General features: G+C 41.6%; 1 protein-coding gene across 1 annotated transcript; it reads right to left on the reverse strand.

Annotated features, from left to right (window-relative positions):
- Nucleotides 1–26,450, reverse strand: pcca (propionyl-CoA carboxylase alpha subunit). The gene is made up of 23 exons (XM_022765109.1): nucleotides 26,379–26,450; nucleotides 24,210–24,287; nucleotides 23,933–23,980; nucleotides 23,665–23,733; nucleotides 23,131–23,244; nucleotides 22,233–22,286; nucleotides 21,269–21,400; nucleotides 20,703–20,739; nucleotides 19,786–19,864; nucleotides 17,805–17,907; nucleotides 17,505–17,599; nucleotides 13,115–13,265; nucleotides 12,702–12,845; nucleotides 11,403–11,477; nucleotides 11,109–11,177; nucleotides 10,918–10,993; nucleotides 10,623–10,836; nucleotides 5,713–5,815; nucleotides 5,338–5,436; nucleotides 5,164–5,217; nucleotides 4,371–4,511; nucleotides 3,780–3,857; nucleotides 1–631 (listed from the first exon to the last, which is right to left on the reverse strand). Exons 1-23 carry the CDS (start codon nucleotides 26,430–26,432, stop codon nucleotides 563–565), a joined length of 2,136 nt encoding a protein of 711 aa, XP_022620830.1. The 5' UTR covers nucleotides 26,433–26,450; the 3' UTR covers nucleotides 1–562.
- Nucleotides 26,451–27,841: the final 1,391 nt, after the last annotated feature.

Consider the following 27,841-nt stretch of genomic DNA (forward strand, 5'->3'; position numbering starts at 1 on the left):
TGGAAAAGAAGGAGCACTTTATTAGTTGTATGTAGAGTGTCTTTTAGTGTCAGTTCAACCATTACATATTTGCACCTTGAGTGGTATTGAGCTACACAAACTGTTCCATTCCAGTACAGCAGAGCTGAATAGACTCTTTTTGGTACTCTAATCTATGAAAAAATACATCTGAAAACTCAGCAGCGGCTTATAAACCAAAGGTCCATGTTCTTCCATTATACTGGAATGGCAGCAAATATCTCAAAACTTTGGCAGGTAATCCAAAAGGCCAGACAGCACAGGGGTAAAGTGAAAAAATGTTTTGTTTAGTGGGTGAACTGACCCTTTAACAAAAACTAACAATCAGGTCTAGAAAACACACAAAATGAAAGAGTCTGCTGATACAGCTTGGCTTTGAGTCACCATCACGGAAACTAAACTGGTGGGGGCTGCTGTGGAGACTGACCACTGGCAAAACAAATCAAGCTTCTGTCTAGTCTGTTTGCCAACGTGGATCTTCGTCTGTGGACTCAGAGGAGTAAGGCTCGTCCTGGTGCTGATGTGACATGTCAAAGGTTCTGTTTTATTCAAGCTCTACCAGCAGGTCTCCCTCTCCCACCGTCTCCCCTGGCTTACAGTGGACACTCTTGACCTGGAAAGACACATGTAACCCACAATAAATTGGCATAAATAATTACAAATAATTCATTAAAATGCTTAAATAAATTAGTTAGAATTGTGTGCATTTCATTGAATAAAAGCAATTAAAAAATATCTGATAGTAATTTAATGTGTACAATTAAAAGTATGCGTATATAAAAGTTGTAATGACATTTCCCCTTTAAGAGACTTGGTGCCCTGTTCTCTTGTGGACATAATGTAAGCTCAGAAAACACAGATAGAGACACATACACATGACAAACAAGATGGCGAGCCAAACTTGCGGACTACGTTCCTAAAGATAAGGATTCATCATCGCACCAGTAAGAAGACACACTGCGTGAAAGACTGTAACTGCTAGATACAAGTTACAACAATCCCAAACTCATTTTACGAGCAGAACCTGTCACACTTACCTATTGAGCCTCTGAACAACTTAAAGTAGAAGCTGCTAATAGTCAAGATGTGTATTGAAGTAGATATCACATTCCCTAAGAGCTTCCTTGGGTTGGAAATTGAAATGCCTACCTCAGCCTTGATTGACAAGGCTTGACATGCGCTCAACCTTGTCCTCAGTTTTAATAGGCACCAACACTCTAAGTATCGTTTATGAGCAGTACTCAAACGCTACACCTCAGGACTCCCAGTCATTTCCCTATGTGTGGTCTTTAAAACTCTTGAAATAAGACAGACAGGAAGCAGACTCCAGTCTTGGAGTCATGAGACTGTTCAGCAAAGACCTCAAGATTATCGGCCCTTGTCAAACCAAATTTGTGGAAGGATCAGAGCATCACATGGAAGCTGGATAATGGTTGAACCACCAAAAACCTCTTCCCTACCAGGTGGCATAATGGTCACAAATGGCCCAGCAAGCCTTCAACCCAAACTGCCTCCCTGCATACATCCTCAAGAATGAATCAGACCATGATATCACTATCTCTCCAAAGAATGTGATAGCTGAAGTGAACTCTATTCAAAGTGTTAAGTCTGTCACCACTGGCAGCTCTGACACACCAACCAAACCCGACCAAAAACCAAAGAACAACTTTAACTTTGGAGACTCTTCAATAGCCAATGAATGGAAAGAACGGATAACTGAAAAACTGAACCCCATGCCAGATGTGTTCGCACAGCATGACCTTGAATTTGGGTGCACTGACAAAATAAAATGTCACATAAAGCTCAGTGATGAAACACCATTCAAGCAAAGTGAGACCTATGCATCCACAGGACATTGATGCTTTAAGTAAGAATCTTCAGAAATTATCCGTGAGTCAGAGTCTCCCTTCTCCTCACTGACTGTAGTCATCAGATAGAAGAACGGTGGCGTCAGACTCTGAGCTTTCTGTAGTACACGCAACCTCCAAACGGTGAAGGATTTATATGCCTTACCAAACTTAGAGGAGTCTTTCTCAGCTTTGAACAGATCCAAATGGTTTTCTGTACTGGATCTGAAGTCTGGCTTCTACCAGATTGAGATGGAGGAGTCAGATAAAAACAAAACTGGATTTGTCTGTCTTGGGTTCTTCAAGTTTAATAGGATGCCACACGGGGTCACCAACACCCCTAGCACATTCCAAAGACTTATGGAGCATTGCATGGGAGAGCTAAATCTGAAAGAAGCTTTGTTTTCATCAACGATTTGATAGTTTTCTCCGCACCACTGGAAGAATACGAGGAAAGGCTGCTAAATGTGCGCAGCAGATTGAGGAAGTACGGCCTGAAACTGTCTCCTGACATATGTAAGTTCTTTCGGACATCTGTCAAATACCTAGGCCACACTGTGTCTGAAAGAGGCTTAGAAACAGACCCTGAAAACCTGGACAATCTGAAAGATCTAAGAACCTTCCAGGGATTCTGTGGTTATTACTGCCAATTCATAAAAGACTACTCAAAGATTGTCAAAACTCTCTATGCACTCATTGCTGGATACCCGCCACTGCAGCAACACAGCAACGCCAAAGTAAATAGTGAAATACCACAATCCTCTTTGGTCGCAGATGGACAGCCGAATGCCAAGTCGCATTTGAAACCGTCATTGAAAAGTTGACAACTGCCCCTGTTCTTGGGTTCACTGACCCGAAGTTACCCTACATCCTACACACAGATGCAAGCACAGTGGGTTTAGGCGCTGCCCTGTATCAGGAACAGCAAGGACAGAGATGTGTCATCGCTTACACAAGCCGCAGCTTATCACAGTGTGAGGCCAGACACCCGGCTCACAAATTGGAATTCCTTGCCCTTAAATGGGCAGTAACAGAAGTTCCTTGCTGTCACCAACAGCAACCAACTGATCCATCCTCACCTCTGCTAGGCTTGATGCTACAAGCTACAGAAGGCTGCAATACAGATCAGGAAAGCAAAACCAGGACTCAGACCAACTGTCCAGAAGTCCAAACAGTGGAATAACAAACAGGTACAGTAACATTCATTCAGTTTAGATTTGGAAACTTATTTCACCTGTGAGGGGAAGAAAAAGAGTTAACTCAAAAAACAGAACCAATATAGGTATAGCTTAGTAACCTAAAAGCAAGATAACCACTTATAGACCGGTCTAATAATCGAAAACTAAATTTGAAATTCTAAAATAAAGAATTTAAACAAACCATCCAATGTTGGTGTATTATCTGAACTAAACTATTCCTAACCTTGGTAAAAGAACTTAAAGGAGGAAAAGTGAGTTTGATTTAAATTTTCATTACCTGCAGGACTATTCATTAGATTGAGTAAATTGTTATATTTGTATGTTTTGTCTCTGTTTAAGTGCAGGCTTTTGTATTTAAAGTCCCTGGTCCAATTCTATGCTGTCAAACCCATTCTAGTCAAACCTAACACTTGTCCAGTAGCTTTATTAGTGTCATATTTCTTCATATGAATGACACACCACCCACCCACAGAAAACACCTGGTAAACGTGTTTACACTTAATGAATCTGACAGAACATGAACAACATGCTCCATTATTTTACTTGTTTCAGTTTAATGTGTCTTATCTGTCTCCAACATTAATTTTCAAGTAGCTAGAAACAGCTGCACCAACCAATGTTCTGTTTCGTTATATTCATTAATAAGGGTACACAGATCTCGCAGGGTTAGGGTTAGTGACTGATGATGACAGTGGTCAGTATTTCATACTGGTACCTTTGCTTGTTTGACAGCAGTCAAACTGTTCTGCATCTTCATGGCTTCAATCACACAGATCTCCTGACCTTCTGCAACCTACAACCACATACAAACGACCAGAGGGTAAGAACAAGTGTTAAAGTTCACCTATAATGTTTGCAGCTTTTCTGTCAGCACAAGAAAAGGTCTGTGTGTTAGTGTATTGTAGGTCTATGTATGAGTGTATTGTAGGTATGTGTGTCTGAGTGTATTGTAGGTCTATGTGTGTTAGTGTAATTTAGGTCTATGTGTGAGTGTATTGTAGGTCTATATGTGAGTGTGTTGTAGGTCTATGTGTGTGAGTGTGTTCTAAGTGTGTGTGTGTGTGTGTGTGTGAGAGTGTGTTGTAGGTCCATGTGTGTGAGTGTGTTGTAGGTCCGTGTGTGTGAATGTGTTGTAGGTCCATGTGTGTGAGTGTGTTGTAGGTCTTTGTGTGAGAGTTTGTTGTAGGTCTGTGTGTGAGTGTGTTGTAGGTCTGTGTGTGAGTGTGTTGTAGGTCTATGTGTTAGTGTGTTGTAGGCCTGTGCGTGTGAGTGTGTTGTAGGCCTGTGTGTGAGTATGTTGTGTTACCGTGTCTCCAGGCTTGACGGACACAGCCACCACCGTGCCTGGCATTGGTGAACGCAGAATACTGCTTGTGTCTTCTGGGACTTTCTCTGGCATGTAGGAGTTCAACTGTGCAGCTAACTTAGACAGAACATGAACCTGAAACTACATGAAAATACAGAGTGTGAGAAACACGGGAAGGGGGTGTTTTTTCCTGAAATATGATTAAAACAGAGGAACACTGTCTCTCTTAAAGGGGAACTCTACTTTTACACAGTGCATTTACAGGTGTTGGAGAGTAAGAAAGTGAACAGTAGAGCCAAGTGTCACCTGAGTCAGTCTGGTTTGGGTCTGAAGAACACCTTGAGTTATGAAGAAGTGAAGTCTGCTGAAGGTTAGAGGAGCTGCTACTCATTCTAATTTTTAACTTTCAGTCATAGGAGCTCGAATGAACTAAAACAGATGGATTGTCTGGACCAGGTGTGTGGACCAGCCTTCTGGATTGTGAACACTGAAAAAAGCTGCCAGTCTCTTTAAGAGAACACTTATTTCGAAATTCAGTTCTTATATAAAATTGAAAGCCTGAACCTTTTTCAGAATTCAGAAAACAGTAAGAAATCTTAATACAGTAGGGATGACAGCTGTTGTATGTACTGTATACCATCATCTCTGTTCGACCCTGTGATCCATTGACCTCCTGTGACTGTGTTAGAGCTAACACTACACTACAGCTTAGATGTAACATGTGTGATGATGATGATGAATGGTGTGTTCCGTGGTGTAGTGTGTGTGTGTGTGTGTGCGCGCGCAGACATACTGATGTGCCGAGGTACTGCAGGACGATCTTTCCTGAAGCACCTCTGGACAGACACTAAAACAAAAAGGACAAATATCATCTACATCTGCAGGCTGTAACTGACCTCTCTCTTCAGTATGAGGTAATAACAACCTGAACCTGTGTGTGTGCTGTGTGTGTGTGTGTTTGTGTTACCTGTAGCATCCTGTGTGTGCCGTTGATGGTGAGTGGCAGCAGTGTGGAGGCCAGGTTCCACTGTCCACTGACTTCCACCTTTCCACCATCAACCTCCACCTGTAAACAGATGACTCTTCAGCAGAGGCTCAGAGACAGTGACATGCTGGTGTCAGTCTACATAGGGACTATAGCCACATAACTTATCTCTTCTTTATCTTAGACTTTGATTTACAGCTGTTATTTACATCACAGCTGTAATTTTCTTTTCTCCTCTTTCCAGTAGAACAGGGTCTTATGTGTCATGGTCACTCTGTTTTCAATCACTCTTCACTGTTTAATTTATATGTAGATCAATATATTACATTTTCTCATGGATGCACTTTAGATACTCACAGTGTAAACATTTCCTGATTTAGTAACCTCCACAGCATGGTGTCCCTCCCCCAGCTCCACACACAGCTCCCAGTGGTTCTCTTTCACAGGGGTGGAGGACACTCTGCAACACACACAGGCCAAAGAATCAGAGCTGCTTCTTCTGCAGTAATAACACTATGTAGAAGTAATCAAACAGCTACTCCTGTTCACCTGTGTCACCTACATGCTCTGAACTGTGTTACCACGTTTGTAATGTAGCACACTCCTGTCCTTTGTTAGTATTCTCTCATTCAAATCAACTTGTGCACACTGTGTGTTTAATATTTAAGATACACACACAAATTATTAATCTACATCTTGTGTGTCGAGCCATGTAAAAATTGGTTGGACAAATACAACTTTCTGCTTTACAATAAATAAACAATAATAATTAAATTAAAGTTAGAGTTTGGCAGTAGGATCAAAGATCCCCCTGAACTTCTCTGTTCTGCAGCGCAGAGAGATGAGACATTTGCTACTGTAGCTGCTTCTCTGTCCTGCCAGAATTTTGTGGAGAGGGTGGTTGGTATTGTCTAATATGGCCTCCGCCTTACATTGCATGCGTCTCTCCACAACAGTCCTGAGTGAGTCCAGACTCCTGCCAAGCACAGACCCAACCTTTTTGACCAGCTTGTCCAGTCTCCTGTTCATGTCTGAAATGCTGCTGCTCCAGCAGACTGCAGCATAGAAAAGTACACTCGTAACTACTGACTGATAAAACATGTGCAACATTTCACTGCAGACGTGTAAGGACCTGAGCCAGCTCTGCCCCTTCTGGTAGATGGCATCCATGTTCAGGGACCAGTCCAGTGTACTGTCCTGGTGCACACCTAGGTATTTATAAGTGTGCACCACCTCAATGTCTTTCCCTTTTATGTTGACAGGGTGAAAGGTGGGCTTAGACCTCCGAAAGTCGATGACCATCTCCTTGGTCTTGGAGATGTTCAGAAAGAGGCAGTTCTTGTCGCTTCATTCACTGAAGGCCATTGTCAGATCCCTGCACTCGATTAGGATTAAAGTAGCGCAGCTTATACATATTAAGCTTAAACCAGGGGCTAGGTAGCAGTGTAGCAGCATGTGCCTCTGAAGAAGCATGCTAGAAGGAATCAAGCCCACAATTCAGGGCTTGATGGAGGTGGGGGTTTTGGCAAAAACAAAAAGCCCCTGCAATACTCCCATTTTTCCAATCAAGAAGCCACACTCTCATTGCAGTACTAACATACAGGACATAAATTCAACAAAGAGAAACTTCAGTTTTGCCAAAAAGAAGTTGAATAACTGAATAAGAGGTTAATTGCTCCCTCACAGTTAGAAGCTATTGCTAAAGATCCAAAACCACAAACAGTGGGACAAATGCTCTCTTTTCAGGGGATGGTGGGGTTCAGTCATCCGTGGCTTTGTGACTATGCTATCAAAACAGCGCCTCTGCTAGCCCTAATACGGGCAGCAGGACAAACAAACAACTCAGCCCAGCTATAGTGGACAGAGGAAGCAAAAGGTGCCTTCCATGCACTAAAAGGAGACCTGCAATCTGCCCCAGCACTGGGAAACCCTGACTATTCCAAGCCATTACACATTCATATGTTGCAGAAAAATCTGGATATGCAAGTGCAGTATTGTTGCAAGATACACCAACATGTAAACAGCCATTAGCCTACTACAGCACCAAATTGGATAAGATTGAATCAGGCTGGCTACCCTGTTATCAGGGACTGGCAGCAGCAGCCTTTGCTTTTCAAAAGGCCTCAGCGTTAACCATGGGACACAAGGCCTTGCTCATGAACCCGCAGTTCTTTCTAACTCAAGCTAGAAGAACAGCTGAAAGTTATACTTTCGGCATCTGAACTCACCATCCAAAGATGCAATACAGTGAATCCTGCAACCAGGATGGTGTTGCCTGTGGATGGCACGCCGCACGACTGTGTCCAAACAACACTTTCATGCAAGCATGTGATGATCTGTATAATCAACCAATCACAGCGGATCTCACATTGTTTGTAGATGGCTCCTGTTAGCTACAGGAAACCATGCTGGTTATGCCATCATACAATTAGATATGGATAACATCTTTACAGAAATTCAAGCATCCAAGGCTGCACAACCATGTTCTGCGCAACTTGCAGAAATCAAAGTTTAACAGCTGCATTTATGTTAGCATGAGGAAAGCGTCTTAATGTATACACAGACTCATCTTAAGCATATGTGTGTGTCACATACATGGAAACATTTGGACACAGAGAGGTTTTCTTAGAGCCGATGGCACCCCAGTAACACACGGGTAAGCTGTCTCTGCTCTGTTACACGCAATGCACCTCCCTACAGCTGTCGCTATCATTAAGTGTCCAGCCCATCGAAGGACAGACTCTTTAATTGCCAAGGACAATAATTTAGCAGATGAAGTTGCAAAATGTGCAGCAGTTAGCACAACTACAGGCCCATTGTTGGTAGCTGAAGATTGTGAACCTCTAACAACTCTATCTTCTCTAATACAGGCACAGGAGAGAGCTGATCTTTTGAGAAGTCGGTGTGGTTGAAAAAGGGGGCTATCAAGGTCACATGAGATGGTCCTCAAAAGGGTTTGTGGATAAGTTCTCATGGTCATTTTCTGTTGACTGTTTCGTTGTTGCATTTCGATATGAGAAATGCACATACTTCTTACCACTGCGCAAGGGGGGAGGTTATCAAATGCCTCCAAGCAGTTTGGTGGTCACCATCCTTGGCAGCCACAGTTGATAGAATATTGCATGAATGTGAAGTGGGTGCACATTATAACACAAGGATAGCTTTTTCGACACCACCAGATGGTCCATTTAGGCATTTAATGATAGATTATGTGGACATGATCACAAGAATAGGAAGAATGAGGTACATTTTGGTTGTGGTTGATAGATTTAGTAGATGGATTGAAGCAACACCAACGACGTGACCAGACTATAAATCAGATCAATCAAATCAAGTTGTTGTACAGAGAGGTTTTTCCACGGTTTGGTTTGCCAGATACTATTAGCTCAGACACCTGACCACATTTTGTAGCACACGCAATTAAGATAACATTAAAGATGCTAGGGATAAAGCAGACGTTTGGGTGTGTATACCATCCTCAGTAACAGGGAGCAGTAAAACGAGCTAATGGCACTTTAAAAGCAAAGTTGGCTAAAATAATGTCAGACAGCAACTGTAAACTGGATGGAGGCTTTACCACTGGGACTAATGTCTATGAGATCACAGACTAGATAGCAGACTTACACATCTAATACCTCATGAAAGTGCACAGGGAGATCAATGTCCGTCCCATACCTTAGAGGCCGTATGACCGTCCTCCACTTGAATAGTTAGAAAAAGAGTTAACCAGTTATGTACAACATCTAACGTATCCATAAAGTTATCTTCCAATAGATGAAAGGTGCCACAAAGGAGAGAGAAGCTGCCATTCCAGGCCAATTGCAGAGGATATGCCCAGGAAAGTGGGTATATGTAAAGGTGCTTAAAAGAAAGTGGGACCAACCCAGGCGTGAAGGCCCCTTTAAGGTCATCTTAGCCCCAACAGCCCTAAAGGTCGAAGATAAGTCATGGCAGAAGGCCCAGGATTCAGTTGGAAAAGCAACCAACTGCCTCAGGACACGCAGTTCCAGTCCAAGGAGGACCCACTGCAGGAACCTTTCCACCATTGACACCACCTCCACCAAAGCCTTTAACACTGTACCAGTTGCTCCGAGGTGTGATGGCAGTCCAACAGCCAAAACCACCACTTCCTACTGAGGAGACAGAGGAGAAATCATACTTTCCAAACACCCCTAATTCCAGTCATATGCCTCCATGGCCATGAGCAGCACCAATAGATTCTGCCCAAGAGCCCCAATCACCTGAGGAACCACTCCCACAACCTTTCACCAGCAACACTGCTGGAGATAACACTGCTGGAGATAACACTGCAAATGCTACTGCACCCAAGGAAGTTGGAGACCCAAACAAAGTGGTTGACATGATGCCGCAGGAGTTCGATCTTCTTAGCCATCGCCCAAGAGTAGGTCTTGACGTCACTGAGTCCTACCAACGCCTACGAGGAATTGGAATACGTCGCAACACTCAGCCACAGTGAATGTAATGAATGAATGCAATACACCAATCACCATGGACTATATAATCTCACGGACTTCCACAATTACATGCATGAACACACCACACTATAACAATAGATTACTGAGCACATAAAGAGTATTATGTTTGAAGAGCACATAAAGAGCACGATGCTTCTCTTTGGATCCAAAATAACCGTTTGTTGTGATGTGTACCAAGTCAGATACTGAATTGTAGACAATTTCAATAACAAGTTCAAGTGTCCAAGTTTGCTAAATGTGTTTAATTAGAAACAAGCTCACAATAGATTCTTCACAAGTGCCTCCAGTTCATCACCCTTATTAGCCAGGGAGTTGACATTTCCCATGAGGACTGATGGTAGAAAAGGCTTATATCTCCATCTCCTCGCCTTTAGCTTAGCCCCAGCTCTGTATCCACGTGGTACATTCAGCCATTCTATCAAGGTCATTGTCCTTGCTATTATCATTTTCCTGTGATTCCAACAGTACATTCTAATCTGTGCACTCAGCCAGCTTCTTCAGCTCAGCTAGTATGGGATGTTTAACTCCATATCTGGTAGACTTTAAAGCCAGGAGTTCTTCCATCATGTACGTTATTTTCTCCATCAGCAGACAAAACAACGTAGAATAAAAAACGTCAAACAACAAAAAATACACTAACATATCGCATAAAAAAAAACTACGAGCTAGGGTTAGCCCTAATATTCAAATATGAATTTGAATATGTTGATAATCAGAAAAAGTCTTTGCTTGTGATTGATTATGATCACATCAGGCTTGCTGCGTCCTCACCTCAGGTTACCCAGGATCCTCTGTGACCGGAGCTGTGCAGAGATGTAGAGAGCTGCTGCCGAGGCCAGCAGTTCCTGGCGTCTGTCTGCCTCCAGCTGGTGACCTTTGAACCCGTTTGGATAAACTTCTGGCAGGAAGTTGGTGCTGATGTCACCAGAGATGAAGCGAGGGTGGGTGATTATTTCCCTCAGGAGGGGAATGTTGTGGGTCACACCTGGAAAGAGGCACAAACCTCATTGCAAAAAAGAAAAACTTGTTTCTTATCTAATTTTCAGTGTAAAAATGTTTGGCGTACCTCTGATAACGTAGTTATCCAGCGCGTCCTCCATCCGGGCCAGGGCCTCAGCTCGCGTAGCTCCGTAGGTCACCAGCTACAACAGATACCAAAGGAAATGACTGCAGAAACACAAACTCTGTAATCTACCTATTGTTGTGACTATGTCTAAAAATATGAAACACACATTTACAGATCCACTGTATACTGACCTTAGAGATCATGGGGTCGTAATAGATGCTGATGTCACTGCCCTCCTGGATGCCGCTGTCCACACGGACCTGACAGAGTGAGGGATGGACAGGAAAAGGTTCAGGCCCTTAGTGTGAGGAGACCAGAAGATTCAGGTCCAGACTACAGAGTCTGAGGCTGACTCTCGTCTATGCAACAGTGAGCAGCAAGTGATGTAGACTGATGAGGTGAGTCTATGTTACAAACAAGTCATCCACAGAAGTTTTAATACTCATGTCACTCACACACATACACACATACACACACAAACTTACATTGCTGAGGTTGAGTGGCTCTTGGTATTGAGACAAACGTCCAATGGAGGGAAGACCAAAAGACTTGTAAGGATCCTGAGAGACGAGAACAAACTTCCAGTTTCACGCACAACAGTAACATCAGCAGAGGTTCAGATGTTTAAATTACTTTCATAAAAAACACCACTGTCTGATATGTATATATATATATATATATACATATATACACATATATATATACACATATATATATTAGGGCTGGGACGATTATCCGACGTAATCGACGTTGTCGATTATAAAAATTATTCGACGTGGAATTTTAGTGTTGACGCGTCGTGGACGTAATTGAAGTCATTGACTACGTGAATGATTTGCGTCTGTGTAATCTATTTGAACAACATGGCGGCGTCCACCAGCAGTACGACGGAGCGTGTGGAGCAACACGCAGCAAAAAAGGCTCGCACACGGTCCTCCAAAATTTGGGAATACTTTAATCTTGACACCAACAGTGCGGTAGTCTGCAGACTCTGCTATTAAATGACTAACCGGCTATGACTGACCGATATATAGATATAGATATATCTATATCTATATATATAAGATATATATCTATATCTATATATATATATAGATTCTATACTCTAATATCTATATCTAATATCTATAGATATTAGATATATCTATATATATATCTATATATATATATATATATATATGTATATATATATAGATATATCTATATATATATAAAACTTTCTTTCACTGTCAAGTGACAATGGTTGATCAATAACATTGTGTGTTCACTTCATCAGAGCAGCATCACATCATCATGTCTGGAGAGAAGAAGCGCCATCACAGTCAGTCAGCCATGAGGAAACAACCACCTCCACTAATTATGCTGTTTAAAGATATAAACTTTAACATAGTTAACTGAAGTCACATGATGATACATGAAAATATAAATAGATTCAGACATGTGGAAATTAACAGTTTATATGTTATGTCAAGGTTAAAAGGTAACTCATCATTTAGTCTTATGAATCAATCATTTTATCTGCAGATGAACAAACAAACAGGCTGAATGGATCATCAGTCAGTCTATTTTCAGCTGCTGCTGCTGTTGTTTCTTCACACTCAACGACAGAAAACCTGCTCGGTGTCACAGAGTAAACCTGATCTCTGTCACTGAGAGAAAACCTGCTCCCTGTCTGTCCATGAGGTCCTGACCTTCAGATACATAATGACTACATTTAACACAATATTTCATTATAACAGTCATACAGAGATTTGTTACAAATGTGCACACAGACACACACACACCTCAGCGTAGACACGACTCTCAATGGCCCAGCCATTTATTGGGATGTCTTCCTGTTTGTGCTGCAGTCTGTAGCCCCTAGCAACCTGTATCATCTGCTCCACCAGGTCCAGACCAGTGATGCACTCTGTGATTGGATGCTCCACCTGGGGTCACAGGTTAAAAAGATACTGGTTTCAGCACAACTCAAGGAACCCTTACTGGCCTTTTCCAGGTATTTCAGCAGAAACTTAAGGTCTTCATCAGCAGGTGAAGTTTGTTCAGTTGACAGTATGTGTCTGATTTCTTGCTGATGCTTTTATTTCTTTTCTGTTCCATCTATGAAGAACTAGTTTGTCTCATTTGATACAAATGAAATGTTCTCTTGTTCCTCAGTGGGTGTTTCCAAGGCCCCCCACCCCACCCACACACACACCTGCAGTCGTGTGTTCATCTCCAGGAAGTAGAAGTTCTTCTGAGAGTCCACCAGGAACTCCACAGTGCCAGCAGAGGAGTACTGCACAGCCTTGGCCAGCTGCACTGCCTGCTCTCCCATCGCCCGCCGTGTCTCTGGGTCCAGGAAAGTGCTGCAGACACAACACTACACATTCAGACTCACTCAGTGTTTCAAACGGAGTCAAATAGAAACAAATTCCACAAATTTAACAACAGCTTTTTTCTAAATACTACAAATTCCCAAATGTAAATTCTCTCTAGTGCCGATTATTGTAAATACAGTACACTAACTGAGCACCTTATTAGCACTTTACTTGTCCACCTGCTTATTCATGCAATCATCAGCCAATCATGTGGCAGATCCTGGTGAGGAGCTTCACTTAATGAAGAAAACTGTGATCTCAGTGACTTTGACTGACATGATTGTTGGTGTCAGACGCAGGTTTGAGTTTTTGTCAAACTGCTGATATCCTGGATTTTCACTCAAAACAGTCTCAAGAGTTTTTATTCAGAATGGAGCAACAACAAAAGCATTCAGTGAGCAGCAGCTATGTTGATGAGAGGTAAGAGAGAATGGACTGGTTGTAGCAGATAGAAAGGCTACAGTCACTCTAACCACTCTTTACAACTGTGCTGAGCACAAAAGCTTCAGAGTGAACAACACGTCCAACCTTGAGGTGGATGGACTACAACAGCAGAAGACCACGTCAGGTTCCACTTCCTGTCACCAAGAACAGAAACCTTAGGCTGCAGTGGACACAGACTACCCAACACTGGACAGTCAAAGACCTGGTCTGATAGATCTGGATTTCTGTTGAGGCAGCAGTTGGTAGAGTCAGAGTCTGAATTCATTCACCCAAACTGCCTTGTGTCAAGAGTCCAGGCTGGTGGTGGTGGTGTGATGGTGTGGGGAATGTTTTCTTCTTCATACCAATCAATCATGGTCTGAATTTCACAGCCTGAATATTGTTGCTGACCATGTTGTAGCAGACATACAGTACCTGGTCTGGCATCAGTCACAAGCTGTTAAAGAAGTTCATTGTAACAACATGCAGAGTTATGGCCCCAAAATTGACACTTTTTACTATTTCCACCATCAAACTATTGAATTGATAGGAAACAGAGACAAAGGACCCTTCGCTCTCACAAACAGACCAGTCAGAGAGATTCACAACCAGACCATGGGTCAAAGTCAGCTCCAGAGGATCAACAAATGGACTAGGCAAACTGGAGAGCATAGGCAAAATCTCCAGTTGTTAACAATACGACTTACTATTGATATGCGATTGTTTCTTATATAGTAGAAGTAACATCAAAAGGACTGATTATCACTAGGGTGTGATTCCTAAACTCCTGTTGCCCATGCATGGAACCACACACACACACACACACACACACACACACACACACACACACACACACACACACACACACACACACACACACACACACACACACACGTCTTTCCTCTTTGTCCCTCTTTAGATAAGCATCATAAACTACAACCCACATTCCAATCCTGAGTAGTGACCAGCACAACATTCTTCACCGACAGATCTGAAGAAGAATATAAAATTAAATATATAACTATTCTGTAACCTATGTGATGGTTCTATGTAATAAGTCAATTCCCAGTCTGTCTAGAATGGCTGAAATACAACATATAGATTTCAAGACAATATACAGTGGGTACGGAAAGTATTCAGACCCCTTTAAATTTTTCACTCTTTGTTTCATTGCAGCCATTTGCTAAAATCGAAAAAGTTCATTTTTTTTCTCATTAATGTACACTCAGCAACCCATCTTGACAGAAAAAAACAGAAATGTAGAACTTTTTGCAAATTTATTAAAAAAGAAAAACTGAAATATCACATGGTCATAAGTATTCAGACCCTCTGCTGTGACACTCATATTTAACTCACATGCTGTCCATTTCTTCTGATCCTCCTTCAGATGGTTCTACTCCTTCGTTGGAGTCCAGCTGTGTTTAATTAAACTGATTGGACTTGATTAGGAAAGGCACACACCTGTCTATATAAGAACTTACAGCTCACAGTGCATGTCAGAGCAAATGAGAATCATGAGGTCGAAGGAACTGCCCAAGGAGCTCAGAGACAGAATTGTGGCAAGGCACAGATCTGGCCAAGGTTACAAAAGAATTTCTGCAGCACTCAAGGTTCCTAAGAGCACAGTGGCCTCCATAATCCTTAAATGGAAGAAGTTTGGGACGACCAGAACTCTTCCTAGACCTGGCCGTCCAGCCAAACTGAGCAATCGTGGGAGAAGAGCCTTGGTGAGAGAGGTAAAGAAGAACCCAAAGATCACTGTGGCTGAGCTCCAGAGATGCAGTAGGGAGATGGGAGAAAGTTCCACAAAGTCAACTATCACTGCAGCCCTCCACCAGTCGGGGCTTTATGGCAGAGTGGCCCGACGGAAGCCTCTCCTCAGTGCAAGACATATGAAAGCCCGCATAGAGTTTGCCAAAAAACACATGAAGGACTCCCAGACTATGAGAAATAAGATTCTCTGGTCTGATGAGACCAAGATTGAACTTTTTGGCGTTAATTCTAAGCGGTATGTGTGGAGAAAACCACGCACTGCTCATCACCTGCCCAATACAATCCCAACAGTGAAACATGGTGGTGGCAGCATCATGCTATGGGGGTGTTTTTCAGCTGCAGGGACAGGACAACTGGTTGCAATTGAAGGAAAGATGAATGCGGCCAAGTACAGAGATATCCTGGAAGAAAACCTCTTCCAGAGTGCTCAGGACCTCAGACTGGGCCGAAGGTTCACCTTCCAACAAGGCAATGACCCTAAGCACACAGCTAAAATAACAAAGGAGTGGCTTTGGAACAACTCTGTGACCATTCATGACTGGCCCAGCCAGAGCCCTGACCTAAACCCAATTGAGCATCTCTGGAGAGACCTGAAAATGGCTGTGCACCAACGTTCACCATCCAACCTGACAGAACTGGAGAGGATCTGCAAGGAAGAATGGCAGAGGATCCCAAAATCCAGGTGTGAAAAACTTGTTGCATCATTCCCAAGAAGACTCATGGCTGTACTAGCTCAAAAGGGTGCTTCTACTCAATACTGAGCAAAGGGTCTGAATACTTATGACCATGTGACATTTCAGTTTTTCTTTTTTAATAAATTTGCAAAAATTTCTTCATTTCTGTTTTTTTCCTTTCAAGATGGGGTGCTGAGTGTAAATTAATGAGAAATAAAATCAACTTTTTTGATTTTAGCAAATGGCTGCAATGAAACAAAGAGTGAAAAATTTAAAGGGGTCTGAATACTTTCCGTACCCACTGTAATTAATATGACCAGTGTTGTAAATTTTTACTAAAATATACTATGCATTATAAATATGCTGAATGTTAAACTTATATAATCCAATGAAATGATTGCTGAAGTAGGACTGTTATAGAATGGAACCTGGAGGGAAAAAAATGGTCTGAAGGGACCAGGGAGCAATGGTGTTGGAGTGGCAGCCGTAGTGAGGCCCAGGTTGAGGATAGATAGGAGCCTTAGGTTTAGGATAGACCAACTTAGGTTGGGGATAGACAGGAGGTTTCTGGACACCTGGCACTACTACTATGTCCTGGCATGCTTGGTTTGGGGAAATTCCACACAGGGCTAGACACCATTGTTCCCAAGGGGTTGATAGGTTTGCTTTAGAAAACAGGTGGAGAAACCACCTAAGAAGGAACTATATATGATAATGCACAGGCACTCTGTCTTCAGTTCAGATCCGGATCTGATCTCGCTTTTGTTCTTGTGGAAGAATAAATTCTATTACATCGGACTCTGACCATCTCCAGTGACTTCTTTTTTGAATCTTTTTTGACTCCACTAAAAGTGCAGTTTTGTAGAAATTTAAGTGTTGGTGAAGAGTTATAGACTTAGACTCTGGCCCGGACCTGGACCTTTTTCCCTCCCAACATAAATTGGCGAGCCAGCCAGGAGAGACAGAAGCCTGAGGACCCCTGCCTGGGAGGATCAGCTTGCATCTCACTTTTTCCATCACACACTGAGGAAAACGTAATTAATGTTGGTTAATTCATTTTTATACATTTCTACATTGTCCTCCCCGACAGACGCACTGATGTCACACTGTAAAAGACAGAAGTAATAAGGCATGACAATCAGTTATAAATACTCATATTTTGAACAATGCAAAAGATTAGAAAGTAAACACAAACAATTTGAGCTCTGGATGATTTCTGTTGTGAGTCTGTTTCCAAACACATTAACAATGAAACAGTCCAACTCTTCAACTCATTAAACTCACTGTCAGTTGTTGCTGTAATCACAGTCTTCACTACATTTGCCCTTGCTGATTTAAAACAGATAGTTTCACTAACCTGGGAGCCTCCTCCACCACCTTCTGGTTCCTCCTTTGGATAGAGCACTCCCTCTCATTCAACCACAGAGCATTACCATGTTTATCAGCCAGCACCTACAAGAAGCAGAAGCTGAACAACTGATGTTCACATTTACACATGGCTTCAGTCAAATCAGGTGTAAAAACTATAGACTATAACAAGTTCACTGGAAATCTGTCAGTAAAAATAAAACCTAAGGCTCACACCACTGAAAACACTTAATATCATATTCACATAAAAGTTCTATACTATACGTGTGACTGTGTGTGTGTCTCATACCTGTATCTCTATGTGTCTGGGGTTGTCGATGTACTTCTCAATGAGCAGCCTGTCATCTCCAAAGCTGGAAGCTGCCTCCTGGGACGAGAACCGGAAACCTTCCCTGTGATAAAACAAACAAACAAACAAACAAACACACACACACACACACACACACACACACACACACACACACACACACACACACACACACACACACCTTTATGGAAAAAGCATGTTAGACCAAGTGAAGTGATTTATACAGTTAATGACCTCCCTGGAGGTGCAGTGTTCTGTTCATCTTGTTAGGCTAATAGACCTATGTCTATAAGCATACATAAATATACATATTTGAATGCGCTACAAGATAAATGTCAATATATAAAATTATTCCAATTTCTAATAGGTTTCAGGAATAAATTTTACACATGGAAATTCAATATATGTACATATATTACATTTACGTAGGGTAATACTCCTCAGTCAGAGGGAACAGGCTGACGCTCTCCAGACCAATTCAGGGTTCTATAGTCAACCCCACAGACGGTCACAGTCCAATTAGGGGTGGGCGATATGACGATATTAGATCGTGAAGGATTTCAACGTGAAGACGATCTTTCAAACTGCAGAGATCGTAGGATCGTCTAGGGCAAATTCTATAAATTGCAGTTCTATGTTGATGCACCGACGCACCAGACGTATTGACGTCGTCAACCTGACCGACCAATCATAGCGAATTACAGGCAGTGACGCGCTTTCCTACCCGCCTCCTTGTTTGTGTGTGTGGCGGTAGCACATGGAGAGCGATGGCTGAAAGCCAAACGGAGTTGGTCGCTAAGAAAAATTCCACCTCCATTATATGGAATTGGTTTGATTTTCCGCAACTGATCAAGCGCAAGCAAATGTAATTTGCAAAGTTTGCACAGAAACCGTTCGCACGTCGGGTGGTAACACGACGAACCAGAATGTTATTGTTGTTTACCTTAAACTTTACGTTGTTTGCACATGCAGGCAAAACTGCGACTATTTGAAATAAAATCTGTTAAGAAAGGTTATTTGGTCTAAATTGTCTGTTTTTCTTTTTCCAATTTAAGATCGTGATAAATTCGAAATCGTGATTTTATTTTTAAAAAATCGTGATATGATATTTTTGCCATATCGCCCACCCCTAAGTCCAATATGATTCAGAGTATAAATAATGAAAGAGTGTGTTTGCGTTTTAAGACAAATGTCTATGACATTGGCCAATTAAATCAAATTTAGTATTTATCCACTTAAATTAATAAATGCACCTTTTGCAAGTGAGGTAAAATAACACTACATAGTTAAAACAAGCAGTAACTCCATTCAGCCACCAGAGGGCATTAAGGATACTTATATAAGAGGCCACTCCACTCCATTTGAACAATATGGTCTGACTGAATTAAAGCTGGACTGTTAACATGTTAAAAACAAAGATTGACAACAGTAAGACAATATTCTGTTGCCTGAGCCTCTCAGATGTGAACAGGAGGGTTAGGGTTAGCATCCATACTCAGCAGTACCATGCTGCTACATACTCACTACTACTCTGATTGGGACTGATTGATGCACTGAAGCAGCTGAATAACAACAAATGAAGAAAGGAAAACTGCATTTAAGGAAATGTAGTTCTTCACAATGATACACAGTCTGTGGATGCAGAGGACTCAGTTCTTGGACTATGGAAGACTCCCTACAGGGAGTCTTCCATAGTTGTAGACAGAACTACATTAAATTGTTGGATTAGCAGCAGTGATGTTATTCTGAAGGTATTTAAGACAAAGTCCAGCTGCAGCAGAAGTGATTGTATTTACATCAGAAGGTTTTACAGTAGAACCTCAGGGTCAGAAGTCAAAATCATTTAAGTAGAAACAGAATACTTTGGGTTTCAGCCGTCTGATTGATGTATATTGTTTTCATGAATAACAATGTTATCAAAGAGAAGATGAGATAATAAATGTGACAGAAACAGGTACAATACCTTGTCTCCTCATCATTCCAAGCTATCCTCATTCCTTTCCCTCCTCCTCCTGCAGATGCTTTAATCATCACAGGGTAGCCTAGCAACAACACAAAGATAACACCACATGTGTAAACATGCCTTGGTTTGACTACACAAATCTGACCACAAGTACACCCAGTAGGAGACATGAGACATGTCCACTGACAGTCAACTAAAATATACTAAACACAAGTGTCAGAGAGCATCAGTGCCTGCACACACAGCTGTGTACACAGACACACACCTTTACACCTGTAAGAGACATTGATGCCACAGAGAACATTTACACCTGTGTGTTACACTTGTGGATTGATTTCTAAACCTGTTCTTTGTGACAGAGTTATTGGAAACAAACTTCTGTCACAAAACAAAAACAGATACCTTTGGTCTGTTGATTCTGCTTCAGTTTAAAAGGTCTTATAAAAGGTAGAGAGATCCCTGGTGATTATTGATCATGTTGATTAAATGTTGGTGACATTCTTATGTAAACAAACACACATGCAAACACAACAGACAAAAATGATTAAGGTAATTTTTATATATTGTACAATGAGTATATAACGTGAACATGGTGTGATAAAGTAGTTCAACAAGCTCTACCTCCAGCAGCTACAACAGTAACGTGCTGCTGACACACTGATTAATTATGTCTTCTATAATGATATATACTTTAACTTTAATACTTTATCTATATTTTGACATGGCATGGCAGTAAAAGTTTATTGGTTTACACAAATTAGTCTCTCTTGATTGAAACTCGGTTGGACCAATTCCACCAGAAGCAGAGACGAGCCACCAAACTCCAGACAGAAGGGGTCAGGACAGAGGGTCACTCAATTCTGTCCCACTCCGTAACGGAATGTTCACCATCAGTGTGTAGAGGAGTAATGACTTACCTATGTCCTGAGCAATCTTCACAGCTTCCTCAGCAGTCTGACACAGAGAAAGGGAATGGTTACTAAACTGTGTAGGAACTATTTCTTCCATGAACTACACCTGCAGCTAAAAGTGAATGTACTATGACTGAACATGTGTGAAGAACTGGCCTGTGACCATAGTGTCAGTCAGACTGCTCTCTGTGGTCTCTACTATGAAGTAGTTTTGTGTCTTTGTGTACAGTTGTTTGACTCGATCCAGTATACTGGACCTGGATCAACACAGGCGTGAGATGTGGAAACTCAGTTGTCTACCGTCCATTGTACTGCTGTGGATCTGTGTGGGTTTAACTTTTGTATGATTATATATGTAACGGTAAGGATACTCTTGGTATTGTTTATTATAGTTTTCATAAATAAACAATAACATCAATTCAAACATCCTGTGAACACAGAAGAACAGATCATAAACAAAATTTCATCTCATTTCTCTGCTTCATATGTGCTGTGTGTGTGTGTGTGTGTGTGTGTGTGTGTGTGTGTGTGTGTGTGTGTGTGTGTGGGTGTGTGTGTGTGTGTGTCCATACCTTGACAACTCCATCAAATCCTGGGATAGTGTTGACCTTAGCGGCCTTAGCAATTAGCTTGCTCTCTATTTTATCTCCCATTGCCTGGATAGCATGCGTGTCTGGGCCAATGAATGTCACACCCTCTGCTGACTAGGAACAAAACAATGATAAAACCATGAGATTGAGATTTCATATCAGACTTATAAGAACATGCATACAGAGTACAAAGAGTTGAGATCCCGCCCCACTGCCAGGTTCACTCCACTCACCTCACACAGTGTGTCTGCATTCCTTATTTCCATCATCTACTATTTATATCATTCACTATTTTGATCATCTACTATTTCTGTCATTCACCTTCCTAGAAAGATTGTTTTAACTGCTATTTTAACAATATAATAATTCAGTTATGTGGAACACAATAACCTTGCAACTGCGTCTCATGGCCAACCCTGAGTTTTCACTCATACTGCCATTAAGGTCCAGAATAAACTCCCATACTCAACTGCTGTGAAAGTGAATCCTTTGGAATCATTTGCATTGATGTAGGACTTTTTCGTAAATATGGATAGAATCAAACATTTTGAATTTGCAAAATATTCCTCACAAAAAAAAGCACAGAGCTGAAAGGGTTAAAAAGTCATCTATATAATATTATTACTGATGCCGACTATTCATTGCTGGTGGAGTGGAGATGTGCAAACCATAGCAGCAGTTCAGCAGGCAGTTGTCATGCACAGGTGAGGTGATCAGTGTGGCTCTAGTTATAGCTGCTCTGCCTTTAGCTTCTTGAAGTTGGACGTGTTCAGTGGTTGATGGAGTTTAAGAGTCTGATGAAGTTTGAGAATGTTTCCTGGTTCTTCCTCCTTTACTTTGGCCTCAGAGGTTTTACACTTTAGCTTTGATTCTTCTTCTCTCACGGTAAAGAATGTTCATGCTGATGACATGTTGTGTGTAGCTGTGTCTGAGCTGTGTTACTCACCAGTCGCTTTGCAAACTCTTTGTTTTCAGAGAGAAACCCATAGCCAGGATGAACCTTCATAGAGGAGAAAAAAACAAAACTTAATTTGATGTGTTTCAAACAGGAGTAGCTGTAACACCTGTAGCTCTGAGATCATAACTCTGGATGTTTTCTAGAAATATTTGACAGCACCATCTCCTCTCTCTGATGAATGGTTCTGCAGAGAGAATGCAGTTTAAACATGAACGCAGATGGTGACACATTAAAGGAAAAACCTGAATACATGAGTGGAGAAATATAATAAATCCAGACATTTCCACACAGCTGCACTGCATGTACAATAATGTTCCATCATCCTCTGGGGCTAGTATATGAATACTGATAAGGTCCAGTTGATTCTGATTTTGTATCAAGAGGAAAAGATCTGAGTGAGAGGGTCCATTGTTGAAGCTTCAGTCACAGAGATGCTCAATCTGTGTTTCCATAGTAACAGAGACTGAAGTGACTGTCGAGTGTATTTAGACCTGTGGGAAAGACTCAGTAAACTGGGTCAATATGTGACATGTAAGAAGAACAGAGGAACAGCAGTCACCTCAGGTGACTGAGGATGTGATCAGTCACAACATGAGTTGTCCACAGTTACATACATACAGAGGGATGTTATAGTAGAGCTGCAGTGATAAACCCTCAAAATCCACATTTGACAGTTCAGGTGCAGAGACCAGAGACTTAGGTCTACAGAGATGTGGATCAGTGATGTGGTCAGATGAGTTGTCCTTCACCATGTTCTCAACAGGTGAGAGAGACTTGGAGAATCTGTGATGAGGAGCAGTGAAGCTATTCTGTAGACACGTGGAGGAACAACACGTGAGTACGACTGTCTCCCTTAATCTGTCACTGTCTGTGTATTAATACTTACAGCTTGTGCTCCAGTTGCTCTGATGGCATCCATGATGGCATCCATGTTCAGGTAGCTCTTACTGGTGGGGGCGGGGCCAACACACACTGCCTCATCAGCCATCTTTGCATGGACCTACATACACACATACACCAGGAAGTTAAGTCCAGTCTGTGTTACATTTGCATTAGATAATGGAATTCTAGTAGTAACATGAAACACTCCTCACTCCATGCTCCACCTGTTGAGCCCTGCTCTGCTACCTGGTCTGGGGGACCTGCATGCCTGGTATACACTCACCAGGAAAAGAACCAGGTATAGCTGAGAGGTTGATGCACTGATGTCACTGTGGTATCAGCATTTCAGGGTTGGGGTTAGTGACGGTGTGGCAGCATCGGTGAGGTTTAGACCAGGTGTTTTTGTTTAAGCAGTTTTCAGCACATAAACTAAAATACCCTCTGTCCCTCTCTTACTTCTCCAGGTATAAAAGGAGAAGATGTTTCCTGGGAGACACGGATCAGTTTCAACAGTTTATGAATACAGATGGTGACTCACAGCACTGGAGTCCACATCACTGTGAACAGCTACAGTCTGGATGCCCATCTTCTTACACGTCTTGATCACCTGACGGAGAAACGTGACATTAACTCTGCAGTCAGTGATAATTACTGCACTGTGAATAGCTTAGATGCTGGAGGCTGTGTTATGATTTAAATGTACTGTTAATAAAAATAAATATGGGTGAAGTTAGTGTCAGTAATGATAATGAGGTGGTGTGAGGTGAAGCTGCAGGTATGAGTTTAATTTACACTACATATCTTACTCTGCAAGCAATCTCTCCTCTGTTGGCAATGAGGATCTTATCAAAGGCCTGTAGAGGGAAACAGAAACAGATTAGCAGGTTTATCACTGACACAACAAGGATGTTCTTTACTCTGAGAAGAATAACAGATCAGTTTCAACAATATGGGTAAACTCAGGAGAAGGAATTTTATATCAGACATCACACTCCATTAAAGTCAAACATGAATCACATCTTTTTCTGTAATGATTTTCTTCAGTGTGAACATCAGTGGTTTCAGAGGGAGAGCTGTGTTTACCTTTTCACTGGGGTTGTAGATGGTGGAGTATTGAACGCTGCTGTGCACTGCACAACATCTGGGATGGAGTGAGGCATACTGCAAGCAAACACAAACACAAACACACACACACACACTGTATCAAGCAGCTGTATAATTTCCTTTGGTTATTATTATACTGCTGTCAGTGGTCTTTGAGGGTCCAGGATAAGTTCAGATTTAACTGATTCTGATTATCACCGCCTGTTTTCATTTCAAATCAAACAACCTTTATGATCAGCAGGTTCACACTGACATGAGTTTATTGGTTAATTATAAAATAAATAATCATAGTCTCAGTATGTGGTCTTTGTTGTTGTTGGGGAATTCAACAACCATCATAAATGGACATCACATTATTTAAACTGTGTGTTGTGCAGCTCATTCATCAATTTAATGACAACAGACTGCAGCTGTATGATGCACTGCACAATTAAGTATGATGACTTCACTGGTAGTCATTATTAATTTAACAGCAGAACAGTGGTTTCACATGTTTCACCAGTTACTACAAACGAAACCTCAGAACAATCACTTTAGATAGAGAGGATAATCTGTTCAGTGTTTTGTATTTATTTTTAATCAATATGAAAATCTATTAGCAGATTATCGGCACGTCCTCCAGGTGTGTACTTAGATGTGCTCATCAAAGAGAGCATCACTTAAGCAACATAAAAACTGTTGATTAATTGATTTTCAAACCAATCAGAACTAAATGGAAACCAGTGGCTACCTGGACCAGCATCAAAAAATAAAATCTCACATATACATGTGTGATAAGAGGCGGTCTGAGAAGACTGCACCACAGATCAGTGTGCAGCTGTGATGAAGACAGACACACATCATATGGTGCAAAACCCTCAAGGAAATAATCAACTTTTATTCAAACAGAAGCAAATGACAACAACAAGCAGTTTTCAAACCATTGTAGTCTCCTCATTCATTCAGAATATAGAGGAGTAACATACAGAAACAGCCTGTCTTGGAGCAATCAGCCTCAGTGTCAGGATGAACCAGGTGACCACTGAATTGTCCAGTGTTAGGACCCTCAGTCAACACAGTGACGTGTCTCCATGAACACGTGACAGTAAGCTGACGCTGTCTACATAGAAAACAGATAGAACTGTTACTGCCTCAGCTTCTTTTGTTGTTCTTCAACATACTGCTGCGTCATGTGTCAAATCTCACTGACATGAACATCGATTTCACTTCTGAAACTGATGTGAAGGTGCTGTAGAGAAATCAGAGTTGTCATGAAGACCTGAGACCAGATAACCATCAGGTCCAAGCAGGAAACAGGGGTCCCAAACCCTCTGGCCCTGTGTCATAATCTACATGGTACGTTCTCCCGATTGTGTGGTTTTTTTTTTTTTTTTTTACCAATGTACCACAAAAGGGTGGCCACTAGTGGCCCACAGATCAATTTTTCTAAGCCCACCAGTGGACTAATGTGGACAAGCAAGCAAGTCCTGAGTCTGGTCCTCAGTGACCCAGTGATGTTTTCTAAAGCCAAGATAAACACAGTAACTTTAAACAGGATTTAGTGAATCCATGGAGGATCATATGGTGGCCCTAAGAGATCAACGCACTGCAATTTAAGAAAACATGCGAATGCCCTGCATTCGGTAAAAATCTTCATCAATTTGACAACACATGCGCTGAAAACAATTACAACACATGAAAATAAACAAATGTTTTTCAAACAAAGGTGTTTCCACGCCTTTGTCGGCTGGAAACACTTTCGTTATGTTGTAGGAATGAATTTGCAGAGCGTTTGTGTATTTGCATCCGTTTTCTTAAGTTGCAGTGCGTTGAGCTCTCGGGGCCACAAGTAGACATTAACCAGATATTATACAGATTAACCAATATCTCTGTGTGGAGGACAGTTTAATCAAAGCTACACCTGAGATGACGTCAACGCACACCTCACTCACGCTCTCTGGCCAAGGAAAGACACGCGCTGATATTAGCAGGTCAGATTTTAGACATCAATCTGTAACCAGGTGTTTTTCTCTGCTCGTGTCCTACAAGGAGACCCCGTATCCGTCTGCACCGTTCTGCTCGTCTGTACCGGCAGGGACAATATACTCGTGCTGTTTAATTGGTATCTGAAGGATACCTAGCTCTCTGCAGAGTCTATGCTCGGCTCACCTTTACCGCGAACAGCAGTCTGGTCAGAGACGGAGAGAGACTGTGCGACGCCATGTTGCCCCACTGTGACGGTCAAACACCACGACGTGATGACGTTTAGTTTTACGGAGACCTGAGTGGTGAAGAAAGAGGCGTCAACTCAATTTGTTTTTTTCCTCTCAACTTTATTGAAAAGCTCTATTCATCACATTTACAAAACATTAAAAACTGAAGTGCCGTTTGAAATCTTCTGTAGAAGAAAACGTGAAAACATGTTATTACACAGTCAAGAGGATTCACTGAGTTAACGAGCAGTGTGTATAGATCATATGTCTTTAAGAACCAGGTCCAAAGATACACTGTACAGGTCCTGGAATCCTGCTTAAGCTTGCGTCCGACTTAAGGTGCGTGAGTCTGACTTCGGCTGACTGCGCCTGTTTACATTAGACTTTTGACACATTAAATTAAATCTTAGTAATGTTTTCTGAAAACATGGAGGGTGATGGGTTAATTTGTGTGGAGGGAGAGGTCATACATGGAATTCCTGCTAGAGCAACTCTTCAATTTAATTTCTTTCTCTTTTTATTGAGAACCATATACTTGAGGATAAAAAACAAGGGCCACCATGTTGTCAGGAGGTGAAAAGAGAAGACATGTAAAGAATAAAAAATATGACGTATAAGATCATTTCTTCTTTTACAGTAACAAATTCTGATCTAAACTGGTTTACAGCTTTCTTCTGGAAATGAAAACTGTTGTGTTGGTGTCCATATGTAAAAAAAAAAAAGCCTTCAGAAAGAGATCAAATAAATAGCTTCCCCTTTGATAGAGATAACCATAGAAGAGCAGGGGTGGACAGTAACTAAGTACATTTACTTGAGTCCTGTACTTGTGTATATTTTTGGGGTATTTTTACATGAGTAATATTCTTGTTGGAAACTCTTCACTTTTACTCCACTACGCTTAAAAGACAAATAGGCCTATTGTAAGCTACTATTGGCTCCACATTAGTATGAAGTACTCTTACTTTGAAGCGGCTTTTAGTCGGTTGAATGAACTTTCTACTATTAAAGAAAATGTGATAGACCATACACTGTGTTCATCACAGGAGAAAAAACAATCACGGCCAACTCTTCCATTGTCAGTCATGTTTGAACCTGTCAGTGTCCTAACCATGGCGATGTTAGATAAAGACGAGGCAGATTTTTCACCAGAGACCATGGTCTGATCTGAAGTCCACGTTTGAAGGTTTAAAGAAAGATTAATTTAGTTTGAAATGTTTGCTTTGTTTACCACAACCAGACGTCATCACTGACAAAAAAAACGAAAACAATGGCTCCTTTTGTTGATTCAGTTGTTTTTATGTCCATATCTACAGTCTTTGTATCATATTCTACAAGCTTTTATTCTCCAGATTCTACAGTCAGTTCAGTCAGTAGGTAAATTAAGAGTCATTGGGTTCTTTAAATGTGGGACAATACAAC

Source organism: Seriola dumerili, unplaced genomic scaffold, assembly GCF_002260705.1.
Source record: "Seriola dumerili isolate Sdu_G_001 unplaced genomic scaffold, Sdu_1.0 BDQW01000665.1, whole genome shotgun sequence".
NCBI lineage: Eukaryota > Metazoa > Chordata > Actinopteri > Carangiformes > Carangidae > Seriola > Seriola dumerili.

What these genes read in the sequence shown, in the direction of transcription:
- pcca (XM_022765109.1), bottom strand. Translation starts at nt 26,432, where the DNA reads ATGGCGTCGCACAGTCTCTCTCCGTCTCTGACCAGACTGCTGTTCGCG. An exon ending in TCTACAACCCCAGTGAAAAG is followed by an intron (nt 23,981 to 24,209) that starts GTAAACACAGCT and finishes TTCCCTCTACAG; the next exon opens with GCCTTTGATAAGATCCTCAT. An exon ending in AGATGAACACACGACTGCAG is followed by an intron (nt 12,846 to 13,114) that starts GTGTGTGTGTGG and finishes CTGTGACCCCAG; the next exon opens with GTGGAGCATCCAATCACAGA.